The 12,170-nt window shown below is 58.7% G+C and overlaps 1 protein-coding gene across 1 annotated transcript; it reads right to left on the reverse strand.

Moving 5' to 3' along the window:
• Positions 1-3,750: 3,750 nt before the first annotated feature.
• On the reverse strand, positions 3,751-7,962 carry AQP8 (aquaporin 8). The gene is made up of 5 exons (XM_014886365.2): positions 7,721-7,962; positions 5,404-5,530; positions 4,515-4,729; positions 4,097-4,231; positions 3,751-3,793 (listed from the first exon to the last, which is right to left on the reverse strand). Exons 1-5 carry the CDS (start codon positions 7,960-7,962, stop codon positions 3,751-3,753), a joined length of 762 nt encoding a protein of 253 aa, XP_014741851.1.
• Between the last annotated feature and the right edge of the window lie 4,208 nt (positions 7,963-12,170).

Below are 12,170 nucleotides of genomic sequence, written 5' to 3' on the forward strand. Positions count from 1 at the left end.
GCCTTGCTCTGGGGGACAACAGCAGGGACTGCAGGGTGGCCAGGGAGGTGGCACAGGGCTGGGGACACGGGACAGGGCTGGGGACACGGGACAGGGCTGGGGACATGGGGCAGTGCTGGGGACACGGGACAGTGCTGGGGACATGGGGCAGTGCTGGGGACATGGGGCAGTGCTGGGGACATGGGACAGTGCTGGGGGATTTGCCATGGGAGCAAGGGACATGGCACAGCAGTGAGGGGTGTGGCACGGTGTTGGGGCCATGTCACAGTTCTGGGGGCCATGTCACAGTTCTGGGGCCATGTCACAGTTCTGGGGCCATGTCACAGTGCTGGGGCCGTGTCACACCACTGGGGGAGTGTCACAGTGGCCAGGGACTCTGCCCAGCCTGGGGGCAGGAGCCCATCCCCATCCCTGCTCTGCAGCGGCCGCCGTGGCCGCCGAAGCTTCCCCAGAATTTTTGCCTCCCCACTCCCACTCCTCCCCGCTCGCTCCAGCTCCTACATGCAGCTGCCAGCTCACACGCAGAGCTGGCTCCGCGCGTCATCGCCACCTCCGCTGTCCCCCGTGCCGTGCCCACGCAGCCACCCAGCCCCTGCTGGCCCCAGGAGCACCCATGGGAGCCCCCCTGGCACCGGCACCGAGCACGGCTCAGGAGCTGCCGGGGGTGGCACGGACACCAGGGATGAGCTCGGGGCTCTCCCTGTGCAGCCGCTGCGGCTCTGCCTGATGGGCACAACGAGCTCAAAGGATGAATTCGCCTTTTGTTTGCAGGCTGTGATTTCTGCAGCTGCAGAAAACCATTGGAGCTGAGCAACGGGAGAATTCCCAGATGCCCTCACAGGGCACGTTCTCAAAGTGTTCATCCATCTATCCCCCCCGGCCACGCTCCTGGCACCTCTCAGTGTTCTGCCTTTGCTCAGGGAGCTGCTGGTTTAACACCAGGCTCTGGGGGACCCTCCTGCCACACCCCTCCAAGCCTGCTGAAGGGAGGATTTGGAAGGGAAATCGCTGGGAGCGGATCCTTTCCCAGACTGCGGGTGAGAGCTGGCGAGCAGCAGGCACAGGGAAGAGCCAGGCATTGTTCTGCAGCACCCTGATTGTTTTCCCCGTGTCCCCAAAGTGCACAGCTGGTGGCACCTGGGCCAGCACATGCCTGATGTCTGGGCAGCTCTGGCATCTCTCCCAAGCGCCCTGAGCTCTTCCCAGCTTTCCATCACACAGGGCTGAGTGCTGGTGCCTCACCAGCCCCTCATCTCAGCCATGACCGCCCGTGGCATCAGGACCCTGCACCACCTCCATCCCTGCAGGAGCCCTTGCCATCCCACCAGGCACCAAGAACCTGGAAAACCCCAGGCAGCATCCCAGCAGATCCATGTGCTGATAAAAACACGGTGCAGACCCATGTCCAGGCCTGATGCAAACCTAATTGAAAGGGAATGAGATGGATTTTATGTCCTTAAAGCACATTAAATGCTTGGAAGTTAATTGGTATTTAATTAGCATAAATCAAGCACTTTAATAATACTCAAGGAAAAACAACGTGGTGTTACAGATGCTTTATCAAGAGTCACCCTGAGAAACTGAAGATGAATGTGCCCAACACATCAGCACAGGAGGCCATGCACTGTCCCCGTGTCCCCCTGTGTCCCCTGCACCCAGGGACTGCAGGCAGTGGCACCAAAGCCCTGGAGGGACCTGCTGAGCCCCCTCTCCTGCACCTCCGGGGAGAGCTGCCTTGAACCCGGGGTGCAGCAGGGAGATGGGGTGAGGGATGGACCTGGGGTGCAGGAGGAAATTGGGATGCAGCCTGGAGCTGGGATGCAGGATGGGTTTGGGATGCAGGATTTGGGATGCAGGATGGGTTTGGGATGCAGGATGGATTTGGGGTGCAGGAGGGCTCTGGGATGCAGCATGGGTTTGGGATGCAGGATGGGTTTTGGATTCAGGAGAGCTCTGGGATGCAGGATTTGGGCAGCAGCCGCGGTGCAGAGCCCGCCCGGTGCAGAGCGGGCCCGGTGCAGCCAAGCGCGTTTCCTGCGTTTCGAGCATCCTCTCGAAAGGGGAAGGTGGGAGCCCCGTCACGGCCCGGGGGCCCCAGCCCCGCTCGCACGCAGAGCTGTGCCCCGAGCAGAGGCGGGGACACGCTGGGGTCCCCACGGGCTCCCTTTGGGGAGGAAAGAGCCATTCTGCTCCATTCTGCTCCATTCTGCTCCATTCTGCTTCATTCTGCTCCGTTCTGCTCCGGCATTTTTTGTGGCGTTGCCATGACAACCGTCCCAGTGACATCCTCATGCTGTTTGTCTCCTGCTGGGACTTGCAGCGTTTTCCTCCCTGCAGGAGCAGCTGCCGGTCCCCGGCTCACCCGGAGCCCCCGGTGCCTCCCGGGGCTCTCCGGGGTCCCGCCCAGCCCTGGGAGCTGTCCCCGAGCCCGAGTCGGGGATGGACGCTCCATTCCCGCTGTTCCCTCACTCCAGCATTGTCCTTCCCTAAAAACATCTCTGTGCGTGTCTGTGCCCGCGTGTGTGTGTCTATGTGCGTGTCACCTCCCGGCATGGGAAAGGAGAGAACGAGCTGAAAATAGAGAGGTGACATTGGCAGAGCCCCATGGGGACAGCGGGAAGCTGGAAGTGCCCTGGCACAGCAGCTGTGAGAGCCACGAGCAGACACGGGGGGGAGGCGTCTGCGGGGCCCGGGGGATGCTCCGGAGCCAAACCCGGCTCCTGCGCCGGCAAACTGCTCGGACTCTGCTCTGGGCAGCCGGGCCCTGTCCCCCTCCTGTCCCCCTCCTGTCCCCCTCCTGTCCCCCTCCTGCCCTCCAGCCCCATCCCTGCACTGCTGCCCTGAAGCTGGGCACGGTGGGCAGCCCAGTGTGGGGGCACAGCTCTCCCAGCACAGCCCCTGCCCCAAGGGCACCTCTGAGCCACTCTGGGAGGGGCTGGGACAGCCAGAGGCATTTCCCAAGTTAAAATTTCACAAAATTCGGAGTGACTTTACCCAGGGAACGGAGGGGTTCCTGTGTGGGACTGGGAGCGCTGGCAGTGACCCTGGTGTGGCAGTGCAGCCCCCGGGTGGGGACATGGTGCCCATGAGCCCCCCAGGATGAGTCCGGGCAGGCTGCAGGAGGGGATGGATGCCCAGCGGACCCAGAGCTGCTGCTCTGGCTCCTCTCCCCCTGCCCACACAGCTCCGCCCTCCCCTTCCCGACCCTCCTGCCTCTGGCAGCCCCTCCAGCCCAGCTCTCCTCCTGTGGCACGGCAGGGGTGACCCACGCTGGCACCGGGTGAGGCCTCACCCCCTTGTCCTCCTGATGCCTAGGGGGACCAGAGGCAGGACTGTCCCCAAAGCTCCCTTCTCCTGTCACCCTCTGGGGCAGCATCATGGGGCAGGAGCTGCTTGGCCAGCTGGAGTGGGGGGCAATGTGCCCACCCCGAGGGCTCCCTGGCTCGGGGGGGTCAGACACTGTGCATGGGCAGTGCCAGAGGAGCCTGGGGCACCACGGACACCGGTGGTGGCAGAGGATGCTCCGGGTGATCCAGTGCCATGGCAGGGGCTGGCAGAGCCCTGGGCACCGTGGCTCGGCTGGGAGGTTTCATTTTCCATCCATCCTCCCTCCAGCAGCACAGGGACCAGGGCTGGCCCGGGGAGATGCCGAGGGGGGCAGGATGAAGGGGCAGGGGCAGGAGGTTCCAGTGCCACAGGGGCTGTGCTGGGCTGTCCCCGCTGCCCGCGGACGGGGCCCCGTGGCCGCTGTCACTTCAGGAACAGCCGAGTGGCCCGGTCACCCAGCAGGAGCCTTTGGGGAGGGAAAAGAGACAAATTCAGGTCAGTGTTTCTGCCACGGCAGGGATACAACAAGGACACGGGGACAGCACCAGCACGAGGCTGATTTGCCACCCAGGACAAGGGTGAAGTAAAGGACCTTTGGTGCCCTCCTGGCCTCGTGGGAAGGAAAAGGGAAAGGATTCTCCAGCCCTTGGACATCCCTTTGGAAAAGAATCAGCTTGGAGCCCGATGGAGGAGGCAGCACAGGGGCAAAGGGAGGCTCAGCCTGCAGGGTCAGGGTCCCAGTGCCAGTGTCACTGCAGGTGTCACCTACCTGACCAGCGCCCCGACCAGGAGTGCAGCCACCATGGGCCCTGCCCAGTACACCCAGTGGTAGTCCCAGTAATTTGCCACCAGAGCTGGCCCAAAGGCTCGGGCTGGGTTCATGCAGGCTCCAGACACGCCACCCCTGGAAGAGGAACATCTGTGACATCCCAGGGGGAAGCAGGAGCAGCCCTTGTCCCCTCCGTGCTGGGATGGGACAATGAGCGGGGTGGGGCAGCAGCAGCCCCCTCCCAGGGCTCCGGTGGGCTTGGACCACCCTGACCCACGTCCTGGCTTAGGGACAGGGGCAGAGGGGCGGAGGGGACAGGGACAGAGGGGACAGGGACAGAGGGGACAGGGACAGAGGGATGTCCTGGTTTAGGGACACGGGCAGAGGGATGTCCTGGCTTAGGGGACACGGAGCTCACCCTGCCAGGATGCCCACGGTGACGCTGAGGCCGATGCACAGCGGGGCCAGCGGGGTCCTGGTCCTGCCGTTGATGGCTCCCATGCACACCACGAGCAGCAGGAAGGAGCTCAGCACAATCTCAGCCGCGAGGACAGCGGGGACCTGCTCATCAGCCGTGATGGCACTGAAGGCTCCTCCACTGGCATTCCTGAAGTGCTCCGTCGGTGCCACAGCCTGTGGGGAGAGCTGTGAGTGCCCACCGTGCTGCAGGCTGTGCCCTGTGCCAGCAGATGGGCTCACTGTGGGGGCAGCGTGGGCGGCAGGAGGGTTAAAGAGGAGCTAAACTCAGCTCTTGCAGGAGGAAAGCCAGCCCCAAGTGCCTGGCAAGCACAGAGCTGTGCTCTGGGCATGTCCTGGGCTCATGAACCAGGCACTGCTCCGGGGCTGTGAGACCCCCAGGCTGCCCAGGGGGCCGTGGTGGCCAAATGGGAATGGGCAGCACAGAACCCAAATGGGTCTGAGAGTGCAGTGCTGGGGGAAGCAGAGCAGGGAAATGCCCTGTGTGAGCACGGCAGTGCTGCACAGGCACCCCGAGTCCTTCTGTGCCTCGTTAGTGGGCACAGCAAACCTCTGGGGAACAGCTTGAGTCAGTGAGCCTGGCCCAGAGCCCACAGCAGGAGCGGGCTGGGGAGCCCAGGCCAGCTGTGGCAGGGCAGGGACAGTCCCCGTGCAGTCCCTGTGCAGTCCCTGTTCAATCTCTGTTCAATCTCTGTTCATTCTCTGTTCAGCCCCAGTTCAGTCTCTGTTCAGTTCCCAGTTCAGCCCCAGTTCAGTTCCCTGTTCTGTCCCCGTGCCCAGCCCTGGCTGGGGACACCCCCCTGCATGGGGACCCCCTCCTGCCCCCGTACCTTTGCCAGGCCAGCTCCGATCATCCCTCCACAGATCTGGGAGAGCCAGTAGGGGATGAGCATGGTGATGTGGAGCCCCCCGAGCAGGCACACGCCCAGGGACACGGCGGGGTTGAAGTGACCTCCACTGCAATGAGACAGGAGCATCAGCAGGGGGGTCACCCCAGCACGGGGCTCGCCATGGCTGGGACCACCAACTCTATTCCAGCCCTTCTGTGGTGCAGAAGAGCAGGATCCAGCTGTTCCCTCCTGGCAGGGGCAGGATTTGGGGATGTGGCACTGAGGTGCTCCTCCTCTGCTGTGGGCAGCAGGGTGTCACAGATTGCAGGAATCGCTGCTGGGGCTGGCAGGACACACATCCCCCAGGGGACAGGGACCAGAGCAGGGCAGCTGGGCCAGGCTCTCAGTGCCAGACCTGAATCCTGCACCTCAAAAAGCACAAGCAAGACAGACACAGAGACCCTCTAATTAAAACTGATTACCATGAGACACAGGTTAATGAACAGGTTTCATAACTGATCAGCCTGATAATTGCTGGTGATGAGTCAGAGAGTCTGGGAATGATAACCACGTCTGGTTATCAAACTCTCAAACTCACTGGGATCAAACCCCAGCAGAGAGCAGGAGCTGGGCTGCCCAGGGATGCTCCTGGGCTGGGCAGGGCTGCACTGCCAACAGCCCGGGCTGGGAGGGAGCCGGGGAGCTGAGACTGCACACAAACCTCACCTGGGAGCCGAGACTGCACACAAACCTCACCTGGGGCTGGGGAACCCCTCCCGAGCACGGCTCCTCTCCAGCCTCCCTGGGCACAGCCCTTCCCTGGGAGGATGGGGATGGAATTCCCAGAGCAGCTGTGGCTGCCCCTGGATCCCTGGCAGTGCCCAAGGTGAGGTTGGACATTGGGGCTTGGAGAACCCTGGGACAGTGGGAGGTGTCCCTGCCATGGCAGGGGGTGGAATTTGGGATTTTAGGAACTTTCTAACCCAAACCATTTCACCAGGATTCTGTATGAATTTAGGCTAAGCCCCTGTGCAGGATCCTGATGTGGCTCCTCCTGGCTTTGGACCAAAAGAGGAACCCCCAGACGCCTGCACCCCCAGACCCCCCCTGCACCCCAGACCCCCCCTGCACCCCAGACCCCTCCCCTGCACCCCAGACCCCCCCCTGCACCCCCAGACCCCCTGTCCTGCTGCCCTGGATTCACCACGCCAGGCTTTGGGGTGCAGGAGGTTCCATCTCAGCTCTGCCAGCACAGGCAGGAGTCCCCACTGCACAAACCTCACCCTGGGCTGTTTTCTCTCCTATCAGGCTCTGATAAATTATCAATCCCATTACTCTGGACTCTGGGGTTTGCCCGTGATCCTGGCCAGGCCTCCTGGGACAGCCTGGAGAATGCCATCCCTGGGCTGTGTGGAGCACAAGGGAAGGGAATGAAACTCCCCAGGGACTCTTTCAGCTTCTTCCTTGGGGATAAATCTGTATCTCATTGCCACACAACATCTTTTTCAATGAGCACTTTGGTCTAAATGTTGCTTTTGAGTAATTGAAACCCCTTTTTTTTTTTTTTTTCCACCTGAGAATACCCAGAGGAGGAGCACAGTTGGGTCAAAACGCTTTGCTCTGACATCCTTGTGAAAGGAATCAGCTTCACAGAGAATCATAAAATCACATAAAATTTGGGCTGGAAGAGCCCTTAAATATCTCCTAGTTCTAACTCCCAGAAGAGAATGCTCCTGCTTCAGCTTGACCATTTTCACCAAAAGGGGCTAAAAATGGAAACATTTCAAATCAAAGCCAGGTGAACAGCCCCAAACCCACGGTGCTATGGGTGCCACCAAAGATGCCACCACCACTGCCAGCACCCCCCAAAGGGCCTTGCTGCCAAGCAGGGGCTCCATGGCAAGGCAGGGGTGCTGCTGGCAGGGGATTCGGGCAGGGAAGAGCCTGAAGGCAGCAGCAGCATCTCCCCTGCCCACGTGCAGCCCCAGTGCTGCTGTGTCCCTCTGTCAATCCCCTGCTGGATACACTGAAGTAGACAAGGCACAAACGCTGTGATTACTACGATGACAATTTAGTGCATGCATGCTTATTTTTAAAAAGTTATTTTTATAACGGTGTGAGGCTTAATTAATCAGACAGACAATTTAACTGTGCCTATTTTTCCACTTTGAGTTTGGTTATATTCTTTTGCAATCGTTGCATGCCCTTGTGCATAGATACTGAACGATTAGAAAGGTTTATGCAACACATTCCATCAAAACCTTTGCATTTCTGTTCATTTACTTACAAAAGGCTCCAGGGCTCCAACACCCCTTACCTGATGTCCCCCAGGACGGCGATGGTGATGCCCAGGGCCAGCCCGTGTGCCAGGGCAGGCTGCAGCCTCCCGGTGCCCCCCGAGTCCTCCAGCACAGCCAGGCAGCCCATGAAGATGAAGAGGGCAGTGCCCAGCAGCTCTGCCACGCAGGGCTGCATGTGCAGCTCGTACCAGTGCAGCTGGGAGGCTTTGGGCTTCACCTCCATGTCCAGCACATCCAGCACAGGGCAGGGAGCAGCCATGGGGCACCAGGAGCCAGCCCAGGCTGGGGGATGGATGGGCAGCACCCAGAGCTCTCAGCAGGGACCCCAGGAGGCTGCCAGGCTCCCCCTGACTGTCTGAAGAGGCAGCTCTGGATGGGAGGCTCTAAATACAGATTGGATCTGCATTGCTAAGAAAAAAAAAAGGGTCATAAAAGCTGCCGGGCCGGCCCCCAGGGATATCAAAGCTCGTTATCACGGCCAAGCCTTGGTTCAAGGCTTGGGACTTTTTCCTCGGTTTTTTGCTGCTGTTGATGGTGAAGTTTTAGGGGGTTCTGCCAAGATTCAGGATGTGGTTCACACACCTGGAGTGTGGCACCTGTGCCCAGCCCTGTGGCTTCTGTAGGAGATGCCAAGGGGCAGCCCCCATGGAAAGAGCTGATGCTGCCATCCCAGCATCCCAGACTGGTTCAGGTGGGAAGGGACCTCTAAGAAACTGGGACCATTCCAGTGCCACCCCTACCCTGGGCAGGGACACCTTCCACTGTCCCCACCCAGCCTGGCCTCGGGCACTGCCAGGGATTCAGGGGCAGCCAGAGCTGCTCTGGGCACCCTGTGCCAGCCCTGCCCACCCTGGGAGTGAAGACCATCACCAGAATTCCTCTAAACCTCAGCCCACATCCTGCCGGGATATTCCAGTGCTGGGGGCTCGTTCCCTCTTGCACTGCTCTCCAATGAAGATGCAGGTGAGGGGGCCAAGGGATCCACCAGCCACTCCAAAAGCTGGCATTGATCAAACATTGATGAAACCCTCCCTAAATCCTGATTAAACCCTCCCTAAACCCTGCTCATCCCAGCAGGGATCACTGCCTGGAACACCAGATTCAGCCAGGACAGGGGGAATAACGGGGGGACCCCCAGGCACCAGCATCTCACAACCCCCAGCTCCCAGCACGAGCAGCAAAGGTTCCCTCGCTGGAGGGAACTGGGGAACCCAAGGGAGGGGCTGGAACTCGGGCTGGAGGAATCCAGATGTAAATGATCTTTGGAGTATTGATTGCCAGGGGTTCGTGGAACACATCCCCAGTGATGGGCACGGCCCGGGTGATCCCAGTGCAGCTCCCTGGGGCTGGAATGTGCCCACGCTGCAGGCAGGGATCAGCCCAGCCCTGCAGGGATGGGCTCTGCAGCCTTGAGCAACCTCCTGCAGCCCCGTGTTTGTGGTGCTGCCTGCGGATTGGGGTTTATAGGAACTCTTCTCCCTCGTAAGCTGAGTAAAGAACACCACGGAGGTTTATGATGTTGTCACAAGGCACTGGGGATGGGAAGGAAATTTCCACTCTCCTGTCTCTGTGGCCACACCACAGACAAGGGTCAGGCAGGAGAATCCCAGTAAAGGCACCTCTCAATGAGCCTCCATCAGCCCAATTCCCCTCCCCAGAGCTCGATTCCTACAGCCAAGAGGTCTTGGCATCAGCCTGGAGATATCACTGGATGTGGAGAGGGAGAGCTGGGCTTGCCTGGTCTTTGGGGCCCCCATGAACCCCTGGAGCTGTGGGGCAGGGAAATCCTGATTCAATCCTGTCAGCTCACAGGGCACCATCTTCCAGCAGCTCCATGGACTCCATCTGGCACCAGGGCTCCCAGCATGACCAGCAGCTTTCCTTTGGGAAGAATCCTAACTTGGGCAGAAGGAATCCAGATTTCATTTATTTTTGGGGTGCTTATGATGAGAGATTAATGTAACACATTTCCAGATTTCAGCTGGTCCTTCCTTGCAGCAGCTCCCACGGTGCCACACAGGAGCCTGCCAGGAGATGAGTTGGCCCAGATCCCAGATCCCAGGTCCCAGATCCAAGATCCAAGATCCAAGATCCAAGATCCAAGATCCAAGATCCAAGATCCAAGATCCAAGATCTCAGATCTCAGGTCCCATATCCCAGATCCCATATCCCATATCCCATGTCCCATATCCCATTTCCCATATCCCATATCCCAGGTCCCCAGTACCACCAGCAGCACAGGCGAGCCCCAGGAGCCCCAGGAGCCCCAGGAGCCCTCCCTGGCAGGGAAGAGGCTGCAGGGTGCCCAGGGCAGGGTGCCCAGTACAGGGTGCCCAGTACAGGGTGCCCAGGGCAGGGTGCCCAGGGCAGGGTGCTGCTGCCCCTCCTGGCACACGATCCCTGCTCAGGCTGGTGCCACCGTGCCCAGGCTCTGTGTCCCAACACGGTGGTGGCCTCAGAGCACGGCAAGGTCCCAGCCCCACGGCAAGGATTAACCCCCTGTCCTTGGCTTTTAAACATTTACCACTCCTGAGGGAGCAGGGATGTTTGCCCGAGCCTTGCAGAGGAAATGCTCCACATTCAAAGGCATTGATTATTACAGAGCACAGGCCTGAAACAGCACAAAACAAAAGCACAGCCTCCAGGGAAGGGTTTCCCTTGGCTGGGAGCCTCAGCACCTGCCTGGCACTCAGAGGTGCCAGGGGCATCAATTCCTCTTTTAATGCCCTGCTCTGAGCAGCCTCTGGCCCTGGCAGAGATGAAATCCTCAGCACCAAGGTTTGCTCAATGAGATACACGGAGACTCTGCCCGTGGGAAAAGGCGTGGGGATGAGAACAGATAAATCTGTTCATATCAGCAGACACTTATTTTTGTCCTTGTTTGGGCTTGCACCGATTTGTTAGATAAGTGACAATAGCAACTGTGTCAATTAGTACAGGAAGTGGTGGCACCGAACAAGCCAGGGCTTCCAAAAATACTTTTCAGGAATCACAGAGAACGTTTTCCTCATCCATGTACCTGTGCAGGAAGGCCAGAGCAGCCCTGTTTGATCCACCCCCTGTGCTTCACTGCTCTCCTCATTTCACCGTGCAGATCTGCCACTTTTCCTCTGCTTTTCCACACAAACCGAAGCACCCAAACGAGGGAGGGTCTGTATAGAAACCCAGATTTGAGGGTTGGATCATCTTGAATATCCCTTCCAACCCAAACCATTCTGGGATTCTGTGACTGAGTGTTAGCACTGCTTGATGATGCTCTTTAGCGTCTGCTTCAGAGTTTTTTGGAGTTTGGGTGGTTGGGTTGAGAATCCCAGACTGGTTTGGGTTGGAAGGGGCACTGAAAACAACCTGTGCCAAGATCTCCCACCCTCCCAGGGAAGAATCTCATCCTAAAATCTGATCTAAGCCTCCTCTCAGTCACTTTGAAACCATTCCCCTTTTTCCTGTCACTCCACGCTCTTGAAACGCTTCAAGTGCTCTCTGTGAACCGATGCTGGTACATTTTAAAGACCAGAATTCCAGGTGATACCTCTATAAAAGCGATTACAAAGTATTCTGGTGCTGCAAGGAAACACCTCGGCAAACGCAGCATCGGGGTCAGGTCTTTGAAAGAGCCATAAAGAATGAGAGCAGCTCCTCTGACACTGCTTTATCTCCCCGTGTTTATCTTGGAGCCGAGAGTCCCGGGATTGCACAAGTGGAGCTGGAAGAGAACTTGCAGAATGATTTGCAGAATGATTTGCAGAATGATTTGCAGGATGATTTGCAGGATGATTTGAAGGATGATTTGCAGCTCGTAGCTGTGGCACAGGTGAGTGACCTCTGTCCCTTTCCAGAGCCCACGTTGTGTAAGAGTTTTCCTCCCAGTCGCTGCCTCGGTGCCGATGGAAATTTCCAGGGATCCTGGATCAGACTGAGCTGGGGAACAGGGACAGATCCGTGTCAGTTCTGCAGGCTCACACTGGGCTTTGAGCAGGGAAAATAACCCTCCAAGTAGGATGAAGCCATTTAGACCTTAATTCTGGTATTTCACACCCTTAATTCTGGTGTTTAGCATTAAAACCCACCAAGCTCCCACAGAAGGGATGGATGCTCCTGGTCCCACACACTCCTGCACATCTTCCCTGCAATGACCTGGCCCCTGGCTGTCCTGGCAGCCCATCCACATTTCCACCCTCAATGACCACATTCTGCTGTGCCCCAGCAGCCCAGGGACCTGAAAAATTGTGTAAATTCAAAATGGGGAGCTGCTAAGCCTGCAGAGGAGCTGAAACACGGTGCACTGAGCCAACCACTGCTTTTCATTCAGCTCCTAAAGCTGGCCAAGCCCTGCCAGGAACTAAATAATTTAACTTTCTGGAAGGCAACTTCTTTTATCCATGTTTGAAGAGCGAGCAGGCAGCGCTCAGGGATGGGGGATGTGGATGGAACAGGGGTGCAAGGATCCCAAAGCAAGGATCCAGAGCC

The sequence above is a fragment of the Sturnus vulgaris genome, chromosome 16, assembly GCF_052056855.1.
Source record: "Sturnus vulgaris isolate bStuVul1 chromosome 16, bStuVul1.hap1, whole genome shotgun sequence".
Taxonomy (NCBI): domain Eukaryota; kingdom Metazoa; phylum Chordata; class Aves; order Passeriformes; family Sturnidae; genus Sturnus; species Sturnus vulgaris.

Excerpts from the sequence above, each read along its gene's own strand:
- AQP8 (XM_014886365.2), bottom strand. The coding sequence starts at position 7,962 with ATGGCTGCTCCCTGCCCTGTGCTGGATGTGCTGGACATGGAGGTGAAG. Across the intron at positions 5,531-7,720 it reads GCCGTCCTGGGGGACATCAG|TGGAGGTCACTTCAACCCCG; the intron begins GTAAGGGGTGTT and ends GTCTCATTGCAG. Across the intron at positions 4,730-5,403 it reads TCGGAGCTGGCCTGGCAAAG|GCTGTGGCACCGACGGAGCA; the intron begins GTACGGGGGCAG and ends CTCTCCCCACAG.